A 22,061-nucleotide genomic window follows, 5' to 3' on the forward strand; every position below is an offset into this window, starting at 1 on the left:
CACATGACCTCCCTCTCTCTCTCTCCTTTGGTCTCTCACTTTCTCTACATGTCATGTTGGAGTACAGCCAGCAGAGGGTGGTGTCTCTTTCAGACTTATGCTCACGTCCAATAACTAAACAGCTCTTAAACCTTGTTAAAATCTGTCCTCACTCAATTGGGTTCTTAATTTGATGTTATCAGACAAAAATGTACAAATTGCTTTTCACCATTGCATATTCCTTCTGCGTCTGGCTTCTCAGCTTTAAAAGGTTGTTAAAAGCAGGTAGTAAGATATCGCTGTCTTATCTCTCTCTTTGAAAGACAATTGGAAAATGTACCACCACTTAGAGGGACTAAAGTTGCTTTGAAGGACATCTGGGGACTGTGAATCCACTCAGAGACACTGAAATGTATTAAACAGCCAAGCAACTGGCAATTCTTTCTTTTTTTGTTGAGAAGTTGTATCTTTGAACATCTGTGTTCAACTGCCTCTAAATAAAAGCTAACACAGAACCTTGCCTCCCATTGGAAACACCCTTCACCCATGCATTGTGGCACATCACATTGGTCACGGCTACTTATCCGAGAGGACACAGGCCCATTTTTAAGACGGCCTTGCAAATGTCACATGGCTCGGTTGGAGGCTTGAGGACAGCAGTGCCTCATCATCAGCCGCCAACCACGAGATCACAGGGAAGAGCCCAAACAGGGGGAATTCACAGTGGAGGATTTCTGAAGCGGTAAGTGACTCATGGAATAACGTGGATAATCTGCTCATTAGTGATGCTCCATCGTTTGTGAGGACGCCTGAATGTCAGGAAGTTTCATTAGCCATTTTTAACATTGAGTGGTGTGTCTCGCATAAACCCAGAAATTAGACATTTTATTATATTAAAATGCTGGTTGTTATTGGTGCTCTTTGTTCAAACGAGGATCCTGTTACGTCAAGCATGGCATCAACAAGTGTTTGTTTATTTTTTTTTTCTTTCAGCCCGCCCACGCCTCTATCTCTTTCAATCTCGCTCTCTGCATTGGATGTTCAGCCCTTGTGCTCAGTGACTCTTTTGTTCGGCAAAGCATCCCTCGCATTAAGACGGGCCTGACTGGAGACGGCACTTACCAGGACCTAGTTTATCAAGAAGAAGGAGTGAGGAGCTGGATGCAGGTGATAGGGGTGTGTTGGGTAAGTAATATAGTGCCAGCATCACTGTAGATTTCTGTAATAAAAGCAGATCATTTAAGTTATGGGTTTTATAATGTGGAATAATTTGCACCTATTTATCATTCTCATCTGCATTCTGATACCTCCTCGCAACAGATCTGTGACATCAACAGCCTCCAGCATTCTTGCAGCTACTAATTCCTTGCGGCGCATTTCTGGCATGCCTCATGGTAAGAAGTCTAGATGAGCCGGGGGAGTCTCATTAATACCTGCACTGTAAAGGGCTTGTATTGTGGCCTGTAACCCGAGAGCAGTGAGCGGATACCTGAGCTCCAAAGGGGATGACTCTCCGCAGGCCAGCTGCCCACCTGCGAAGCGCTCCGAGCTGGAGGAGATCGGGAGATGAGTCCCACTGGGGGAGCTTGATGCCAGAAGCGGAGGTCTTGCCCCGCGTTTCTCGCCCTCACCGTGCGCCTCGGCCCCAGAGTGCCATCGAGGGAGGACGCCAGCTGGACGGATGGCTGGAGCACCTGCAGAGGATAGAGAGTGAACTTCTACTGCCCCCAGTTCATGATCAGGCTCCGGCTTTCAGTGATTGGACAACATCCATGCCTGCTTTCGACAGAGAGCCCGCCGGACCTGCCTGGAGACAGCCGGAGATCGCCTCCTACAGCAGGGCCTCGTCTTCATGTGGGAGTCCCAGCCTTTGTGAGAGCTCGCTGGGCAGCCAGGAGTCCCTCCAAATGGGATTTCTTTCTCCCCCGGAGCGCAGAGGAAGCTGGGAGCGAGCTCACGTGATGCAGGCCCCAAGAAAGGAGCAGGCTCAACTCAGTAGTCTTGTTCCGGTCAAAATCGGCTGGCTGCCAATCCAAAGAAGAGTGATGGTGGTGGGTGATGCTTGTAACCAAAACCAGTCTTTGGACCACTCTGCAAGCCAGGTAATGCACATAACACCTTGAAAATGCCTCAAACAGGAAGTTTTCCAACAGAGTTTTCTGATGCTTAAGACAATTCTGGATTTCTCTACATTTAGACGAGCAAGATTTGAAGAGTTATTGAGGAGTTATATTCTCCACCTGCCGAAACAAAGCTACCCAGTTCATTTTGGCAGGCCACCCTACACTTAAAGGAGATTTACTTTGGAGCGTTGAGAATCCTCCTCTCACAGAAACCTCATAGAAAAGCGTTCGTGTCTGTGCTTTAGGGTGTCTACGTTTCGAAACAGGCCTTTGGAAAGACGCTGTGCTGATTTACCCTGGATTTAGCACCGTCTGCCTCTCCTGCCTATGATTCTGACATGTTAGTGCACCGTAAGCCCTGCGAGCCTGAAGGTAAAGTGCTGTGTAATGGAGGTGATGGTGCGTAGTGCCAGGCAAGGCAAGGCAGACTGAAACGCATCGGGCCACAGAGAGCCATTTGCAGTCGAGTCTCAGTTACTCCGGGAGAAGGAAAGAGCTCCGGCATCCTTTAAAAAACAGCTTACTCAGCAGGAACTCCGCGCATTCTCAAAAGGTTTACGACTCATTTGGAGCTGTGACGGCAGAGATTGAGCATTGTGCCCTGAGAGGATGCAAGTCAATGTGCAGAGAAAATTCAATGGGAGTATTACCAACAGAACTTATGATTTGACTTCAAAATCGATAAGTTGCTGTGCTGTACCAGTGATTCGACTGAACTGGTGCACAAAGCACATCTCTTCCCTCGTGACTCTTAGAATATTTGTGTCAGTGTTGAGCTTTTTCTTGTATTTTCACTCCCCTGTTATGGATGTTTAATGTGCCCTAGTTCTGAGAGTTTATGCCAAAAGGAATAGTTTGCTTTCTGTACCGCAAGGTAGATGATAGATGCCACGCATGGCTGTACGCTAGATTAACTTAGCTTAGCACAAACAGTGTAAACAAGGGAAACGGCTAGTTAGCGATAGGTTTAAGGGGAGAGACCCCAGCAAAACCTCATGCACTTTGGTATTAGCTTCCATAACATGTGTTTTTTCAGATGAGTGGAAAGAAAACATGTAGATGTTTAATATTCTACACAAGTTAGCACAGCCTGAGTTGCATTGATTTTCAGACAAAGTGAGAAATAAATTCATAATTGACTTAATGTAAGTCTTCAACTCAAGGGGCTGTTTTTTTTTTTTTTTACAGGTGAAGTTGAAACAAGCCATAACTCCAACATTTCAGATGACTCGAGCGACAGTCAACAGGCACCAGGGTATGTAGCCGTCAACACGTGTTTATTCCAACTGCCCACATACGCTCCGTCTCACGCGCTGGTTAGCACGGCACTGTTCACATATTGCTGTGAACTCAAACAAGAACACTTGCTGTTGCACCACTTGGTTAGTTCGGTTGTGGGGCAACATTGTGTTTGGGCCGCAAATTCCAAAAAATAACCCGTCACAAACATCACTAACTTCAAAATACTAGAGCGTCGCAGCTTAAAGCAATACCAAACCACACTCCAGCACATTAGAAAATTCACTGAAACACACAACGGTTCCGTTTCTGATGTTTAGTGCCTGATCACTGCCAGAACAAATATGACCACGGGGTAACTGCAGGGGCCGGGTTAGCCGGAAAGAGAACAAAAGCTTATTTCAGGGCTGACTTGCCACACAGTTTACCTGCCTCTAATCAGCTCCTCGCAGCAGTGTGGCTCCTGTCCTCTTTCAAACGCTCTGCACCGACTGACTGTACGAACACCCCAGACACCCCCCCCCCAAAAAAAAACAAAGTCAATTTCATGTACAACTGGTCCTGGCTGCTGTGCCACAGTAACCTGGCAGGATTGGAGGGAGAGGAAAGAGGCTCTATTTAAAAAAAAAAAGGTGATGAAAAGGTGATGAAAAGATGAGAGGGAGGCAGAGTGATAAGGAGAGATGCAGACTGATAGGGGAAGCAGCTCTGGTAATCTTTGAACATGGCAGCCTCATACTCCCAGGGTTTGATCTGAGGGTTGATCTTTCAGCCCGGTCCTTGTTTGTACATAGATTATATTGACACGGCTCAGGCAGCTTGCAGATATCAAAGCAATCCATCCATAGCCGCAGGGAACTTTGACAGAAAGGGTGTTAAGCGCCATAAACCTTATTAACGTCTCACACACTGTTAGATAAAAGCCACATGCTCATGCTGTGTTGATTAAATAGATTACCTCTAAGATGCTCTTGGATTATAAATAGGTTAATGGTCAATCGAATAGGCCAAAAATATGTATATTTTCAGTTACTTCACAGTGACTAGTATTTCTGTAAAGGTGCATGTAGCCAACAAGTTGTCCACGGCCGCAGACCGAGCAATGAGGTGACGAAAGATGATCAACTAGAAACGAGAATCTTGATGCAGGTCTGCGTCCAAATGTGTCTCGTTTGCGACGCCAGTTGCTCTCGCTCGGCTGTCAGTGCGTTTAAATCCACGATTCCAACCACCGAAACCGAATGAAACCATCTGCAAATATTCCAACAAGAACGGACTCGGTTGCACGCCGGCTGGCAAACCATCCCGCCTCTTCCTCATTCCTTTTTCTCTCCCGTTTCTGGTTGTTGCTGACAAGCCTCGCAGAAGTACTTTGACTCTGACCTTTGAATCTTAATGCAGACACTTGGTGCCTTCTCCCGCCACGCACGTCACATTTAGCAAACTTAAAATGGCCCGATGTTAACGAGCAAATGATAATGAAATTTGGATCTTGTGCTCCAAGGGCCTTTTTTTTCTAACAGACTGGCCACTTTCCAGCCGGCTCACACTACTACTATTGAGATGAAAACTCATGAGGATGAGGAATGAACTGGAGAAGAGGGGACTTGCCATATGGCCTTGCTTCTTTATTTTCCTCCGGGATATTAAGCTGCTGTTGATTCGGAACAAAATGGTCATTTGAGCTGAGGTGGCGGATGTAATGAGAGAAGCTCTTTCAGCGGGGGCCACGAGTTGGTGTGGGGCCTTTTAACAGCGCAATAAATGACATATATAGTGACGGCAGCAGGTGTCAGACACAGCCTTTATGGCACCTCGAAAGACAATTCTTTGTTTTTTGCCCGGTGTAATCACATTTGCAAAGTGGTGCAATTTTCACCTTGTCTCTTGCTTTCTCCCTGAAAGAGAGAGAGAAAAAAAAGAGAGAAAACACCACGGATTATCCACACAGCATTCAAAGGGGTTATCCCGACGTGCGAGCCAGTCGCCATGGTAACGGCAGCAGGTGTAAACGCAGCCATGGCAGGCTGTCGGAGCGGCGGGAGAGAGTATCGGTCGGGGACGAGAGGCCGAGCAGTCAAGCCGCTGTACGTCTCCTGAGGAAGTGGTTTCGGGGTGGTGCTGGATTCACTTTACTGTGCCAACGTCCATTATTGACAGTGTCAACATTGCCGCACACGGTCGGAGGAACGCCTGAGTTGTGTCTGTGTGTATGTGTGTGTGTGTGTGTGTGTGTGTGTAAAAGAGAAAGAGAGAGAGTATGTCTTGGGAGGAGTGTGACAGTGCATCATTTGTTTTGCCTTTACACATAGATGGAGAGGTGGAGAAAAGTCACACCAGTCCAAGTGCTTTGGGCGTGAGGACGTGGCAGACACCTGATCAAGACTCTCCCGGTTTTAAACAGGTAACTGATAACACCTCTGGGAGGGATTGTCTTTCACTTCTTCTTACGAGGTGATGGATATCAGTGGGTCTTTGTGCGAATACTATGTCTGCCAGGGGTCTTCTTATCCTAGTGTTATGCTACTGTTATGCTTTGCTAAGGCCGCACTCGCTTATTCCTAAACAAGACGAATGCAGAGGTTTAAAAGCGGAGGGAACCGACACTCGTTTAGTTCATGCACAGTCCATTGGTTTAAAGATTACAAACCGACTTGTGAAATTGAAGTTGAGAAAGCCAAAGATCCTCTTTGGAACTTGAAAACGTGTCTCGACAAATCAGACGGAAGAAATAGCAGCATCATCAGAATGCAGCGCAGTCACTGAAATAATAATAAAAAAGAAGCAAAAAACAAAATGACTTATGATCAAAACAGAGGCAACTTGCTGATGACTTCTTTGCTTCATGGAGCACTATCAGCACGGCTGTCAGTGTCTGTGTGCTGTCTGCTGCTGCAGCATTTATCCACAGCACTGCCAAATTGACAAAATGTCTATTTGCCTGATACAAGATTTAGGTGGACCAGATTGTCTGCAGCCATAATTAACCCTGTCTAATTGACATAATCTAAAGTCATTAGATGTATACTTTATCACCGAGAGAAAGATATCACTTACTTTGTGTTCGAAATTAGGTTTATGCAACAATAACAAATAAGGGATCAGGGCGCTATGTCACATCATGAACGCTGCTGGGGAGCACAACATCAGCCTTCCTCTGCGCTCCATAAAACACCATCAGACTCCTCTGGGCCGAGGACCAGACTCTTGGCTTTTTTTTCTCGCCTCTCTCAGTTTCTGTTGAGGATAGAGTCTCATTGTGATTCGGTGAGGGATAAGTCACGCTATGTGCTGGCTCTTCCTGCTGCGGCTTCCATTGCTACTGGGGCCGTGTCAAAGCATGCGGAGAGTCATCTGACTAAATAACAAACAACAAAGCCCTGAAGAAATGCAAGACAGCTGACCCGCTGTTGAAATCTTGTATTAGAGAGACGTCCTCGTGTTAATATACGTGTTATGCCTCGTCTCCTGATTTGCCACTTGAACACGGGGGCTCAAATTGGCGAGATGTAACCGACAGCATAAGTTTTAATGTGTTGATTAATGACAAAACATTTCGCGGGAGACATTAGCGACAACAGAAGGGTGGGATGGGGTTTCCATGTGTGATTAAGGTTCTTTATCACAGATAATCTCTTTCCTCCGCATGCTGTAGGGGACAGAAAAGCGGAGCTTTCCCGCTAACGAAGGGGACAGACCTGGAGGCTTTCAAGCTCTGAGGAGAGCATGGAATACCAACAGGGTGTCAGCTTTACCTGGAGGCAGTCAGGCCAATGAGCCCCCCACAGGGACCAGCTCAGTCCCCAAAAGGTCCTTTCTGATGAAAACAACCAGCACAGGCACCCTCAAGCAATCTCCTGTGCATCAAGCGACTTTTGCTGATCCCTGCAAACCACCCGCTCCGCTGCGCGGGGCAACCAGCACAGATGCCGACAAGTCGCACGCGCCTTTGCATCGGACAGGCGGTGTGCAGCCTGTGAGGGCGACGGTGCCGCCGTGCAGGACCAACAGCAGCTCGCATCCTTCACACATACAGACGAACTCGGCCGTGACGACGCTCATCCCGCAGAACAAAGCCCACTTCTCCTCCATCACCATCTCGTCCAGGAAGGTGAGCCGGTCAGCCAGTTTGCCGGGCGCCGACGCCTACAACCACTCGGGTGAATCTCCGTCCCCGTCCAAGGACTCCAACTCCAGGCAGGTCACGATGCAAAGGAAGGCCACGATAGTCAAAGTGACGGAGCAAAGGATGACGTCCGGTCCTTTCTCGAGCGCCGGAAGCGCGGGGAGCCCGCCGGCCGGCCACACTTTGGACACGGTGGTCCACAGACGAAAGGCGACCATCATCAAAGTGACAGAGCACAGGGAAAGCTACAGTCCAGCCAAGGCGGTGTCTGGGACCAGGCCCTCAGAGTACAGGCACAGCTACACAGAGGGGGTGTTCAAGGAAGACAGCACGTGGAGTCAGGGAAAACATCCGCAACACAGTGCAGCACCTTCACATCACCACCACCACAGAGATACCACAAAGAGGCCAAACTCTGCTGGAGCAATACATGCATCCCCTTTGGATCATGGGGGAAAGGATGGCACCCTGCACAGATCCACGCTGAGTCTTGCTATAGCAGCACCCAAACCCTCGGAGGTTGGACAGAGATCGGACAGGCCGCACAGACCTCTGAGCTGCTATGGCAATATGTTTGGACACACAGAGCCATGCAGGGAGAATGTGACACAACCAGCGGCCAGGAAATGGAGCTTTGGGCTCCCACAAGGGGCCGATATCCACCCGGCGAACTCCAACAGCAGCTTCGTCAGCCATCAAACGGCGGTGAAAGAAGCAGGCCAGCCGGCGGCGGACGCCCCGAAGCCAAACGGAGGCCAGCAGGACCGGTGGCCGCCGGAGAGAGCAGCGAGGCGAGCGTCCCCCTGTCTCACCCTCATCAAGGCCCCGGGTAGGTTCCCTCTGTCCCACTCTGACAGGCTTCCTGTCAGCTTCACAGGCTGCCTTTGTGTCTCTGATCTCCGTTTTCAAAGGATGGCGATGTCTAAATATACACCTCCTTTGTGGCATGTGCGTGTTCCAGCTTGAAGTTATGACACACACATCAGCGTTACTCTCAGGTTTGATAATGTCCCTCCACTTAGATGTCCTATTGATAGGCGTTATGCGACTCAGATGACTCCATTATCTATTGCCTCGAGTCCAACTGACACTCGTGCCTCTCTGTGCCGATGTCTGAATGGCGTCGCCCCGAACGCTGAGGCCCGGTGGTAGCTACAGGCGCTTTGTGTTTTTCCCCCTGCTTCATTTTCCCGGGCATCCTCTTTGCATGATTAATCTATTCTCGTCCCCCTTCTCACCAACAGCACAGGAGAGGGAGAGAAATCACAAGCTGCTGAACACGGTGACAATAAAGCATTACAATGTGCTCGAATCAATTTTGGCATCCAGATCCTGCAATGGAGCTGTTACATTTTCTTTTTTACGTTGTAATCAACTTATGTGGATAAAGATCTATTCACAAAGTCCTATTGTGGGAACTCGTCGTTTACCTGGGGTTTAAATCCACCTATTGGGTATCTGAGTAACAGGCAGACTCCTCCCACCTGCTTGGTTTTTGGTTATGGTTTGAAATAGGAAAGTAAGGTGAAGGTTAAATAATTGGCTTCACCATTTTGGTAAATATACTTATTTGCTTTCTTATGGAGAATTCGATTAGAGGATCAATACCTCTCTCATATCCAAAAGTGGTATTGATCGAACTCTTGGCAAGAAAGTGAATGAACATATTACCCAAAATGTTGAATCTTCTGTGTCTACAGTCGAGATAAGCCTCCATGATTTGAATGCAGAGCTGTTTTTAAGTGTTTTGGGGCGAGTCCAAGTCGTATCTCATGTCGTCGTGAGTCCTTTTAAGGCTTTGGATAAATAATCAAATAACACTATGGGGCCATGCGAGGAACACCGACCCCCCGAAAGACTCTGAAGTCGAGTCTTTCGGCTGTCAAGTCTCACGTCCTCATGCAGTCAAAGTTTAAAGTCTGTCTACAGTTCTGAATGGAAGCTTTTACATCATGTACATTGAGATTATGTAAATAGTGAAGCAGTCAGCTCAAGCTGTTTAGTTTTCAAGGTTACTAGATTACAGGGTTACAAGGTCACAAGATTACAAGGGTGTTTTTATTTGTCATTGTACGACAGGGTTGCACAACAGATTGTAGTCCCAATTTGTGAACTAGGAAAGAAAACAAACAACAACGACAAAGAGTAGTCTGGTGGTTTTTAGCAGCTCTGTATCTCTTGTCAGAGGATGAGCATGTGGCTGGGGTCGGGTTTGTCTTTTAATATCCTCTTAGCTCTTCACGGGCTCCTCTTCTCCTCCCCATATCCCTGGCGCTCAGTATGGGTGCCAAAGATGTTCTGGGTGGATTTGATCAGCAGCTGTAGAGCCCTCTTGTGACTTAATGTGACTTATTCACCTGAACGAGTCACGTGAAGAGGGACTTTTCTGCTGAGCGAGCGTTTCTTAGTTCATAATGCCTTTTCTCGTGTGAAATGGTTCATTATTCCTTAATCACTTTCATTAGGAGCGTCATCAATTAATTAGGGCGCCCAAGGCGACGTCATTTAAACTCAACGTTTGATACAATCAACCTGCGGATGAGGTGGGGCATTATGAAATCATTTCAAACCCGTGGGCCGCCAAGCGGCCGCTCAGGAACAGCCGGTGTCACGGTTTGACTCTCTCTTTACATCAAAGCCCTCTTGCCTTTCAGATCCCAGCCTACGTCAGTCTCAAGAAGAAGTGCTGGCCCTGAATGCAGCTGCCATCATCGCAAATATCAAACTCCAAAGGCAACTTAGCAAGAAGAAAACATCAGATGGCCGAAGAGAGAAGGACTCTGCTGCATCCCCTCAGGAAAATACTGGTATTATTATCACTTCTTCATCCCCTCCCATGAAATCATCATTTCTCACCTTAAAACATGGATCTTCGTTACGATTATCTGATTTTGTTGACTGAGCTTCCAGAGCTACACCTATGATGGGCTCAACACGGATCCAGTGAAATTCCAAAGCTCTTAAACACTTCATGCCAAGAAGTAATATGTCACGGCAGGCTCAGAGGCCTGTGTTGCATTTTGCCCGGGCATGTGAAGCCAAGGCATGTGTAAATGAGACGCAAACCATTTGATTTTCTCTGCAGCGGTGGTGACAGATGAGAGGAAACGTGTGAAGCCGGATGAGAGAACCACCCAGCGGCTCAACCAACCAAATGTCGCGTTTGAAACTAAAAGCTCGCCTCAAACTATTTCTTTACAGGTGAGTTCAGAGGGTTTTTTTTGTGCTAATATAACAATAAAGGAAAAAGATTGGCATTTAATTCTCCAAATGTTTATTTGCTGCACATGTTTGTGCATCACAATCAGTTCCACCAAAGAGGTATTTTCCTCTTTATTTTTTTGCAGCCAAAATCCTTTATTTTTTATTTTTTATTCCCATATTGTTAATGATCTGACACCTCAGGTTTATCTTAACCCCTTGTGTAGATTTACACCCGCACCACTGAAGTACACCACCACATCAGCGAAAGTGAATGACACATTTTTACTGGCTTTAGAGTTTTCCACGGGGTGCCCCAGACGTTCAGTCTGCAGCGGTGGGAGTTGGAACGGGGACGTCGGGCTTAAGTGTTTTGTCAAGAAGAGCAATATGTTTTTTTTTTTTTTTTTGGCAGGACGCACTGCAGAGGTCCAGGCCAGACTTCATCAGTCGTTCCCAGGACAGACTGCGAGAGCTGGAGCGAAGGGCACAGGAGAGGAGGGATGTGGCGGATTTGGTAGAGCCGCGGTCGAATGCCGCCGTCGGGCAGAGGAGAGCCCACAGCGGCCGGGGAACCTCTCTGAACGGTACTGTGCCAGCAGCCACCTCTCTCGTGCTGCCCATTGTTCTGCTGCAGCTGCAGTGGCCCTCCGCCACATCATAATCACACGCGTACAGGCACAGAACAAAGAGTGAGGGGGGTAGTTTTCAGCCAGTGTGTGTTTTTTTTCCCAATATTTTGGGGATTTAAGCAGCTGATAGGTAACAATTGGCTCCATTATACATATTATTCACGTTTATTTTTAGCTCCAAGGGATGCTAATCCACTAAAATCCTCAGCTGAAACCCCAAATACTGAGTCAGCAGCAGTTTTAGACAGGGCGATCCACCACAACGACTCCATGACACATCATCAGGGTTCTACATTTCCGTGAAGTCACAGATGTTGCATTGAAAAGCTAAAGGAATCCATGTAGCATGAATAAAATGTACAGAGACATTACGACAGAAAGACAGTTATTATTTTCGGCATGGATCACGTAACAGGCCAGAATCTGAGATTTAACAAAAATACATTTTCATCTTAACTGTCTTAAGGGCAAATGTAAGGAGAAAGAAGCATGGACGAGAGAGAGAGAGAGAGAGAGAGCTGGCACACCATGCTATGATATATATATATATATATATGTATATATATATATATATATATGCAAGTGCTCATCTATTGAATAGAGCTTTAGTATGATTGCCAGCATTGGATTATAGCAAAGTTATGTCTGTGACCTTCAAATGTCATTAAGCTCTTGACGCAATGTTCGGCCTGATAAGATTTCCTTTCACTGTGCCAGGCTTCACAGTAAACAATAAAGAACTTAAAGATTTGTGACAGTAAACGTGAAGCTTTCTCTGCCCTCTGCTGGCGGCAACAAATATATATATATATATATATATATATATATATATATATATATATATATATATATATATATAAAGGCTGGAATGTGAGAGATTTAAATATCAAATTGTTCATCTGTGTTCCTGTGTACATGTTGATAGGAAATCACAGTTCCTGCATGCTGGTGAGACTCCTCTTCATCTCATATCTTTGAGCCGGTGGAATTCATGTTCTTGTTGAAAATGATCTACTCTCCTCTTTCGGGAGATTGTAACTTCTTCCTTTCTTTTCTGTAAAAGCAGAGTCTTTCAGTTCCCTCAAAAACCTGTCAGAGCCTTCAACTCAATCATTACGTGTGTTTGTGTGTGTGTGTGTCTGTGTGTGTGTGTGTGCGTGCGTGCGTACCAATGTGTCGTACATGCTCCTGTTTCCAGATAACCTTTTCAAACCCAGAGATGGAGCCATTACTGGGAAAGAGATGCAGCCGAGATCCAAGCGGTGAGTTCCACATCTCCATCTTTATCTTGGCACTCTGACAGATGCCTCTTCTCCGCAGGCAGATGCATCCTTATCTCTTAAATTGCTTTCATGTGGGAGTCTGTATCAGTGACATCTTCATACAAAATATGTTGCTTTTGTTTCTCTGCCAAGACTTTTGCTCTATCAATGTTATTTCGCCTCCCCCCCGTACTTGCCTAGCAAGTTGTGTAGATTTGTATCGAATATAGTGTTCCATGTAGTTGAGTGCATTGAAAGTGAATGAGCGTTTCCCACCGCTACAAGAAAAGATATCAACCCTAAACTGCCATTTCTCCTCTACCATCAACTCATAAAAGACACACATTGATCATATTGTTACAGACCTGCAGAGGTGAAGAGGAAAAAAGAGGAGGAGAAGAAGAGGGAGGTGTGTTTGACCAACAGGCAGCGAGTGGAACTTTTCAAAAAGGTAAGGTTTAAATCTTTATTTGACAAAATACAAGTGAATGAAAGTAAACATTTGGGGTTAGAACAATGCAAAATACATCCAAACTTTGTTTACAGTACATGATGATGACAGAGAGGGGAATAAGATGACTTCCTACATTCATATGCTAAAGAAAAAAACACTTGATATTCAGGGGTTAAAGAGAAAAAGATGAACCCACATTATTGCAAACAGGTCGTTATGACCAAGAAACCATCTCTTAATATTTAAGCACCACACCTGCCTAATTTAATCTCCCATTGTCCATAAATATTGACGCAGAAACTGAATCACCAAGTCCCTGCAAATATGGAACCAACCAAATACCTCGTCTAAGCATCACGCCACAGTGTTAACAACTTGCCTGAGACGCCGAACAGAACATTAATTGTGTATATGACCCGCAGGCAATTAGGCAGGTGATAACACAACGCTCCTGGATAGGCTCAATTAAACCCCAAACGGTGAAACGTTTTTCAGGAAGGCCAACAATGGCTGCTTCTCCCTCCACGGCAACGCGGCTGCGGGAAATAAAGCATTTCATTAAATCGCCTCCTGAAGTCCATCGTGGTCAACTGAGAAGAGTTTGAGTGGAACACGCGAGGTCAAAGGATTTTTTTTTTAAAGCTGCAGAAACAAACTAACATTGGGGGCGATGGGATGCCCTGTGGGTTTCTGGGTATTCTCCTGTTGAGGCGGACGAGTTGGCCTTGTGGGTGGAATCAAATATTAAAATAAATAGCACACACCAGAGTCTGACAGTGAGTTATTCCCTTTCATATTGTGCTCCAATGAAGCGATTGAAGTAGGAATTCACATCTTTAAATTCATCCAATATGTGATGATAATGCTTGTGGTGTTGCATGAATATTATATTATGTACACGCTTTTGCTAACTTGCCATAGAGGCGATCTATAGTTTAGTTCATCAAAGAAATGAGATGCAACAGTGAGGGAAAAAAATGATATTCTGTTCATCTTAAATATGTAATCTCAAATATGTAATTGCATGACATTGAATATTCAGGTTTACGGTGCATATTCAGGCTTCTTGAGCTTGCCTTTTCCTTCAGAGCAAAGAGCTTCTCGTTCCACTAGATGTCGCTGCTGCCAAATCTTTGCTGTTTTGTTGCACGTCTCCAGGAGTTTGATGAGTGTAGTGGCCATTTGTACCCTGAATCAAAGAAAAATACATATAAATCAAAGAAAATAAACCGAAATGAAAAAGCCAAACCAGTAACCAATCTAAAGACTAAGTAAACTACAAATAGTTTTAAAAAACTATCAAAAATAGAAAACTATCATAATACATCAAAAACATCTAACCTAAACAAGCAAATTCGAATCAAACAATATTACTTGTGAATGAAAATAACTTATAATATCCAATAAATAGCTCCTATAATTAGAAAAGCTGTGCTTCAAATGCATGTCCTGCACCCAGTTGTTATAACATTTTTTTTTTTTTTTTCACTGCACGATCAATAGTTTAGTTTATTTACTGGATCCCCATTCGCTGACGCCTTAGCGACCGCTAATCTTCCCGGGATCCACAGAGAGGGCAAAATACTACACACAAAAACGTACAAAACAGAACGTGAAACAAACAGTTCAAAATGGAAACAGTACAGTCAGATAGCTCGTGCAGTCGAGGGCCGGGATGCATCAGTACGTATCACCAGGACAGCGCCGGATGAATTATACATTCATTCTCACGACGGAGAGGAACTGTGAACCGTCTCATTGTGTTCGGTGTGTGAGGCCTGTGTGTTCCCCGTGAAACAGAATGCCCTTCAGTGGCAGAGAGCGCCACAGTGCAGTGCCACCATTCAGCTGAGCGGCAGACAGCGTTGGGTACACACACACACACACACACACACACACACACACACACACACACGGCCGCTCGCTCCAGCCACACTGCTGCTGTGGCCGATAACACAGGGAAGAGAGGCTGATGCCAGCGATCAAGCGGGATCCTGGAAAGAGGAGCTGGATTGCAACAAAAAAAAAAAAAAGGCCTTGTGGGTTTTGTGAGGACTAAACCGGTGATCTCTCGCCACCAAGTGTTTTAGTATTCTGAGTGTTTTGCTTTCTCTTTGCAGAGACTGTTGGATCAGATTCTTCAAAGGAGCAACAGCTGAACGACTGACGACAGATGAAGATGACGACATGATGAAGCCTGTCGCGTTGTATCACGGACGGATGAAGTGAACTGTGCCCTCTGCCAGTGCGGCATATGAGTGACTCTATCAGTGGAGGTCACGGGCTCGGCGCTAAAGCGTTCCTTCAGCCAGTGTCTGTTTGTCTCGTGTGTTTCCATTACTTATTATTCAAGTTACGGGTTTTAACATCTGTTTTCCAGAAAAGATAAATCTGTTGTAATCTTTTTAAAAGCCCGGAAGGTCATTTAACATCGCGTACTGTACCTTCTGTTTCAAAGTGTTTTTTTTTTTCATTTTCAAAACCTTCAAAGACTCTTCTGCCCATCTGGATAAAACATAAAATCTTCTGAAGCACAACATAAAAAAACATTAACCTGTTTCACTTATTGTGACTTAGCGCTGTACCTCCTAATCCAACAAATGACCTGCAGATGAAACAGGTTAAGTGTATTCATGTGTGACTTTGTTTGGATGAAGAAACAGATCCTCAGCTCGTCGGTTTAATTGTTGAACTTGGAGGACAGAATGCATTTGTTGCACTTGTGCAGACAGAAATATCTTCAGAACAGCGTGAGGGTTTTGTGAAATGACCTTCTGTGTATTTTGAAAGATTGCCACAGAATTGTCTTTGGAGAAAAACAGATGCTTGTCTCCGAGGCGCAGCTGTCGCATCTGCCCTCGTGGTATGCAATCTCAACTGTACGATGGCCAAAATGAATGTATGAAATCGTGTCTCGACGTTCTGTTTGGGCCACAAACCAGATACCACATGACTGATACCCCTCTGATGGACGATATGAACCAGCATATGCTGTGTTTCTTTTTCCCCCTCCTGTGTTATCTCGCTCTCACTTGATTGCAAATTGCCTTTCTTTTCCAGAATACTTCATGTAATGGGATGCAGAGTGAGCTCCTCTTACGCAGCCACTTTCACATGATCTCATGTGATGTGGAGCGGTGATATAAGACAGAATCATTCATTATGCTTCACGGTCCCCGTCTAGTCTTCAACCGTCGTCTTCCTCATTATAACTGAAGTGGGCTCTGCCGTCATTCAGTGCCAGCTATTAGCGGCATGAAGGAATGTGACCTCTTCTCACTGGAAATGCCCCGTTAATGGACAGTGCCCATTTCAATGGAGCTTTTGTCCCCGTCTTTGTCCCATGATGGACGGTGGACCCGCCATTTGCAGATTTAGATTTGTGGGATCCGCCGGGAGCGTGCTCAGAGTGCCGCTCGACAACATGATGGAGCGGGGCATAAATCAAAAGTGAGACGTGTGGATATTTGTTTCTTTTAAAAGAACAGACAACAGAGCAGACGCTCTTCGTTATTTTTAATTGTTATTTCACTCATTAGCCTTTAAGTTGGAGTTTCTTCATCGTCCAGCTGTTTCATCCATCTAAATTTGCGCTGATGTCTTGGAGAAGACAGATGATTGCTCCTGACTGATTTTGTAAACTTTATTTATTATCAATGCACATGCACGTGTGGGTGTTGAGGACGGCGGGAGATCCTTAATAATGGATCATAATTGTGTAACTAGGAACCATGACAGCTGCTTGAAGGAGGAGGTTATTTACTGTGTGTGTTGTTTTCTCTATTCGACTTTGCATAGAGGGTTTCACTATGCAAATCTTCAACTTTAAGAATGTTGTATTTAACTTTCATTATATGTATTATATATTTGAGGTGTGTTTACATATGTTGTTCAGTTTTCTTCTGAATGTGACGATAAAATGTTTGTCATCAGGCTCTGGTGAAACGTTGTTTTTTTTCCCTCCCCCCCAGACATGATAACAGAGGTGAGATGGAATAATTTCCAAGAAGTTGGGATTTGTTATTGACTGTTATCTGTCCTAGCACACCAACAAAAACCCCTATTTTACAGCCTGCTCCTCTCTGCACCTTATCTTCTTTCAAGCATCCCGGTTCTTAAAAAGAGCAAAAGATCAGCTCTTTGAATGTTTGGTTCCAGTGAAATCAGCATGCAGGGAAACACTCCTCAGCAGTCTTTTCCTTTCATATTTGAACCTGAAAGAAGACTTTTGAGGAATTGGGGTGTTACGACACCGGGCTGCACCCTAATGTTCTTATTTTGAACGGGCGTATATATAGGCAACAATTGGTTGTGCTGCCGTGACTTTACCTGAAGTCTTCACACTGCACCTGCATTGTCAGCTTTCAGGAACACGGTCTGTCAGCATGTGGACACCTACCTGTTTTCTGCCTGCAGTCCCTCCTGAAGTGGATGGCCGTGTGGTGCAGTGCAGAGGGCGCACACTGAAGAGCATTATGGAGCTGAGCCACAGTGTAGTATTGGATTGAGCCGTGTCCATATGCGGGTCCATGGACAGTAATCCTAAAGTGCATCTCACCGGCGCTTTGATGACACGTTGAGTAGCTGCTTGTGAGTCTCATGGAGATCTTGAAATATAATATATAATAAAGATGAGCCGCAGTGGACGTTATCAGTCAGGATCATTTGACATGGACACATAGTATGATTGCATATCTGTACACAACAATGGGAAAACATATTTTAATTGAATAGTTATTTAGTTTATTCTTCTTTAGATGAGCCTACACTTCAGTGCAATTGCATTGCCGTCACTGTTTTATATCAGCACTGTAGTGGCTGTGCTGCAAACATACAGTCAATGTTTAACTACATTTGTTTCCCACACAATGCTGCTGAATAACAACTTGCGTGCATAATAACATCTGTGAGGCAAGACTGTGTAGGATGAAATATTCAAATTTACACTTGATGTGTGCTTCTACAGTATGTGTGCGCCCACGGATAAGAGGAAGACCGGAAAACAAAAAGGTTTCCTTCAAAATAAAATGATTGATCCACAGTGGCTGCCTCCTTCCTGATTGTTTTTGTGTGTCATTTGACTTGAGTGTCTGTACTTTGTATGGACCTTCTGTAAGTTAACAGCAATAATCTTAACTCAAATAAGAGTACAAAATAATAGCATATTCAGGAAGTCCACTGGTGGTATTCAGCCTATGATAGGACATATAGGAGAGGACAGACACAACCCGCTTGGATGCCACATTTTATTAAAGTTATGTCAGTTTTTATTCACTCAAAGACGGTATTTGTTTTAATCCTATTCTCAAAACAGTATTGCAAAAGTGCATCGTAATTAACTTTATCTTTTACAGCTGTAACCGGATGTTCTGCTTAATTAATTCCCGGCAGCTTGACGCTCGTCTACAATGGGCGCCGGCGGCGGCGCTAGGACCCTGCGGAGCGTTTCATTGAAGCACATGGTCCCCACTCATAAGACAACACTTCTCCCCAGTAATTGCCCTGGAATTGATGTCATTCCAGTGGGCGACGGAGACAGCAGCGGCTTGTGTCGGATATTTGTGAACGCTTTCACATTTACTACACATTTCTCACTTTTTTGTGTGTGTGTGTATCTGTTGGTGTTGCGCGAGGCGGCTTTGGACTTGGACGTCTGTGAATGGGGAAAGTGCAAGGGGTTGAATCAGCTGTCCTCGGGATTTCCTAAGGCACACGCTCGATCACATTTCAGGAAGTCATTTTTTTTTCTTTTTTTGGGGGGGTGGGTGGGTGGGTGAGGAGGGGGGGGGGGGGGGGCAGATCTTGCACATCAGCTGTTGTTGGATTGTATGATGGTTGCGCTGCAGTGAAACAGTTGGCCAGTCCCGTCCACGCTTCAGCCGGGCATCATGCAGCTCGCGAGCCGGAGTCTGAAGTTTGTTATTTTGACAGCACTTCAGGCTTTATCCATCTCTGTGTCGGTGTGTGGCAGCGTGCTCTCCAGACCTGCTGAAGGTAAGAGGGGAAGATGTATTTTTAGTGTGCATATTATAAGCTAGATCTGTGGGCAAAAGTGGGGAATAGATGTTCTTCCTAATTGATTTAAAATCTAGAGAAATAAAGAATATATGTATCTCAAATTGTCTGCTTACTGTGCATTTTTTTTTCTCCTCTTTGTCTTTTCCACTCCACATTTTTCCATATTCTTCACGCATGTCTCCCTCTTGGCTGATGTTAGTATCATGTTTTATGAAAGCCTTTGTTAGCACGCCGGCCTGACAGATCTATAACACATGTTTGGGCACAATGCATCATCTCCAGAGTAAACACGCTCGCTAAATTCATGTATAGCTTTCCTCTCGGTCTCTCCTCCAGATCTGGGTGTGAGAGGCAAGAACATCACATTTTAGCTCGCAGTCCATCCAGTGTGCACCTCGGAGGAGAGGAGCCGCTGTATAATTGATGATGCTGAAACTCTCTTTGGTAATCAGTGGTAGCACTTGAGGCATTTCTCTGGCGCTTTAGGCCTACTTCAGTTTTTCAGGGCACTTCAAACATACTTCCATTTTTCAATTATGGATGAATTCCAGAGTTATTTTAGGAGCAAACATAAAATAAAAAGTCACATTGTTGGTTTTGAACTTCAGAAATCAAGTTGCTTTTTTGTGTCGTTTATGATGTTCATGACAGCCAAGCAACACGTGATGAGAGCTCTGGGGAAGATGTCCTAATGTGATGTCAGAGTGTGTTTGTGTCTACGCTTGTGTGGTTTGTCCCACTGGTTGCGACTCTTCGGGCGGTGGCTCATGATACCCCAGTCGCCAGCTCTCCATGCCCCCGGTGAGATTCAACAAGGACACGATACAGCATGTCCAACAGTGGTGAGTGCAGGAGTTGCACTAGAGCGTTATTACGGCCCCCGCAACAACAACAAAAAAAACTTCTTACATCTGAACACACGACCGGTCACGACACTCGACTGTGGGAATCTTGGGACTTAATTACCAGCGAGGGCAAATGTGTAAAACTGGGATCAAAGCGCGAGGAAGTTGTTCATTTATTCATCAGCAGAGGTTGGCCTTGATGGGCTCGGGGCTCATGGGTTCTGACTTGTTTTAAAGACATCATCATCAGCACACGTGTGCGTGTGGCTCGGAAAGTCTGATCTGTGCTGACGGGATATTTACCTGCTCGAGGGGTCATTATGATTGAGATGAATGGATGTTGAGCATGGGCACAGGAGGGGGGGCTGAATTCAAAGACAAATAGAATCAATGGTGTAAAATGCAGGCTGATATCAGCCTTTTGTGTTTGAAAAAAACGTAATCTGCAACATCAATCATTTAGGATCCAGTCAATTCAAACTAAACATGTGCTGGACTGCAGTTCGAAGACGGCACCTTAGGGTTACGGAACTCGTGAGTGGAATATTTCCGATGTCTTCTGCAATTTATAGACAAAATTACTGTTCGATTGATTGATAATAATGAGTTGGCAGCTTACGCCGTGTTAAAGCACAATGAGCGGAATCATCAGTGCTCCCCTCTCTCTCTACTTTGTCTCCAGTCTGTGCAAACCTTAATCTTTGCTGTCAGGAATTTCCACGCTGCTCAGGAAAGATGAAGCGCTTCAGCTCCATGCAGCGTCATGTTTGCATATACATATTTCACGACACCGCCCCTTGAGCTTTCTTGTCGGTTTTCCTCACCCTGCCTGTCCTGAGCATGTTTCTGTTCTAGCCGGGGATCGCTTGTGAATGATTCCCTCGGATGGTTGACACACTTACTGTCAGCCAGTATTTATTAGCCAGCTGTAGCCTCCTGATCCAACCGACACGACTCTGTCTGCCCGGAGCGCCGCATGCAGCTTGCGTGCTGCACACTCAGACAAATGAAAGTGGAGCTGAGGATATATTTTTGGACCGTAGTAAAACATTCCTTCAGCAAACAGTGTCCTCCCCCAGAGAGACATTATCGCCGCGATGTGACCCATCTCGAGTCAGACGCATTTAGTATCTTTTCCGTGTGAATGCAATCGGATCCTCCAGGACCTGGGAGGCCGGTAAGAAGACTTGGCTGATGCGTGGTGCATTAAGACAGATTGATCAACCAGTTGCTGTTCCGCAGTGGGGATATTTATATAGGAGCTGAGGAAATAGCTGGACCTAACCCAACATGTGTTGCATTGATTTCTTCAGAGTGGCTTTGGACTCATTTGCCCCCCTCCCGCCCAACGAAAGCTTAACACACAAGTTGAAACCTAATGCTGGCTCTGGACTTTCTCATTGCACTTTCACACCCAGTCAGGTCAGAGTGGAGCTCAGCACCGCTCTCCCCGAGCGTCTTCTTTTTCTCCGTCTGGTCAGAGAGAGTGCCCAATTGGCTCGGATATCTCTTTTCTGTGTCAAGTCTATCTGGGTTAGTTCAAGTTCCACCCCATCAAGTGTATCGCAATCATTGACAGTTGATGAGCCTGTTCTGGTCGGGTCGTGTGTAGTTGTATCATATGAATAACATATGCTGTACTGTCTCGTAGCTCTTTCTCTGGCCGCCAGAAGAGGTCATTACAAGTGGATTCCTTTTAGATTAGCAGGTTCAGACTTAATGGCATTGAGCCTCAGCAGTTTTACCAATGTGGTTTCAGCTTTTTTTTCTGCTACGACCACTTCAATATGTCTGTTGTGACAAAGGTCTATCATCACCTTTTTAAAGTGGTTACACACGTGAGCAAACGGTTTGCTCATCAGACAGACAAGACTTTCTGACAAAGTGATTACGGTCCACCGGGTTGGAACAATTACCACCTCTTTGGTGGAGCTTGAGTTCGCGAAATATCCAAGCAGTTTTAGCAGATATTGCGTCACCTTGTGTCACACTTTTTTTTTCTTTTCATCAGCAGGAAATCAGCATTGTACTTTTCCCGTTGGTCTGGTTCATTCATTCATTTCGTTTGCAAAGTTGAAAATGGCATCAGCGTTTAGCTTTTAATAACCCTGCGAGCGCAGGAGGAGAGGAAGACAATAATGCAATTCGTTGCAATTCCAGATTAACAAACTTTTACTCTCGG

General features: G+C 45.3%; 2 protein-coding genes across 2 annotated transcripts in view; both read left to right on the forward strand.

The window, feature by feature from the left end:
* The first annotated feature begins 1,970 nt into the window (after positions 1-1,970).
* cunh10orf90 (chromosome unknown C10orf90 homolog) lies at positions 1,971-16,775 on the forward strand. Its single transcript, XM_068583553.1, has 10 exons — positions 1,971-2,081; positions 3,291-3,357; positions 5,654-5,745; positions 6,997-8,296; positions 10,122-10,274; positions 10,553-10,668; positions 11,084-11,255; positions 12,499-12,562; positions 12,926-13,013; positions 15,137-16,775. Exons 1-10 carry the CDS (start codon positions 2,025-2,027, stop codon positions 15,173-15,175), a joined length of 2,148 nt encoding a protein of 715 aa, XP_068439654.1. The 5' UTR covers positions 1,971-2,024; the 3' UTR covers positions 15,176-16,775.
* A 2,129-nt stretch (positions 16,776-18,904) lies between these two features.
* The window catches only part of LOC137789477 (disintegrin and metalloproteinase domain-containing protein 12), a 67,268-nt gene continuing 64,111 nt past the window's right edge, over positions 18,905-22,061 (forward strand). Inside the window, exon 1 of the mRNA XM_068583107.1 lies at positions 18,905-19,010. Within this exon, the coding sequence (XP_068439208.1) occupies positions 18,905-19,010 (106 nt within the window). The remainder of the gene's footprint in view (positions 19,011-22,061) is intronic.

This window comes from Clinocottus analis, unplaced genomic scaffold, assembly GCF_023055335.1.
Source record: "Clinocottus analis isolate CAN_PGR_092001 unplaced genomic scaffold, fCliAna1.0.p SCAF_19, whole genome shotgun sequence".
NCBI classification, from domain to species: domain Eukaryota; kingdom Metazoa; phylum Chordata; class Actinopteri; order Perciformes; family Cottidae; genus Clinocottus; species Clinocottus analis.

Coding starts and splice junctions, on each gene's coding strand:
- cunh10orf90 (XM_068583553.1), top strand. CDS start 2,025: ATGGTGGTGGGTGATGCTTGTAACCAAAACCAGTCTTTGGACCACTCT. Junction 10,669..11,083: donor CTCAAACTATTTCTTTACAG/GTGAGTTCAGAG, acceptor TTTTTTTGGCAG/GACGCACTGCAGAGGTCCAG. Junction 12,563..12,925: donor ATGCAGCCGAGATCCAAGCG/GTGAGTTCCACA, acceptor ATATTGTTACAG/ACCTGCAGAGGTGAAGAGGA.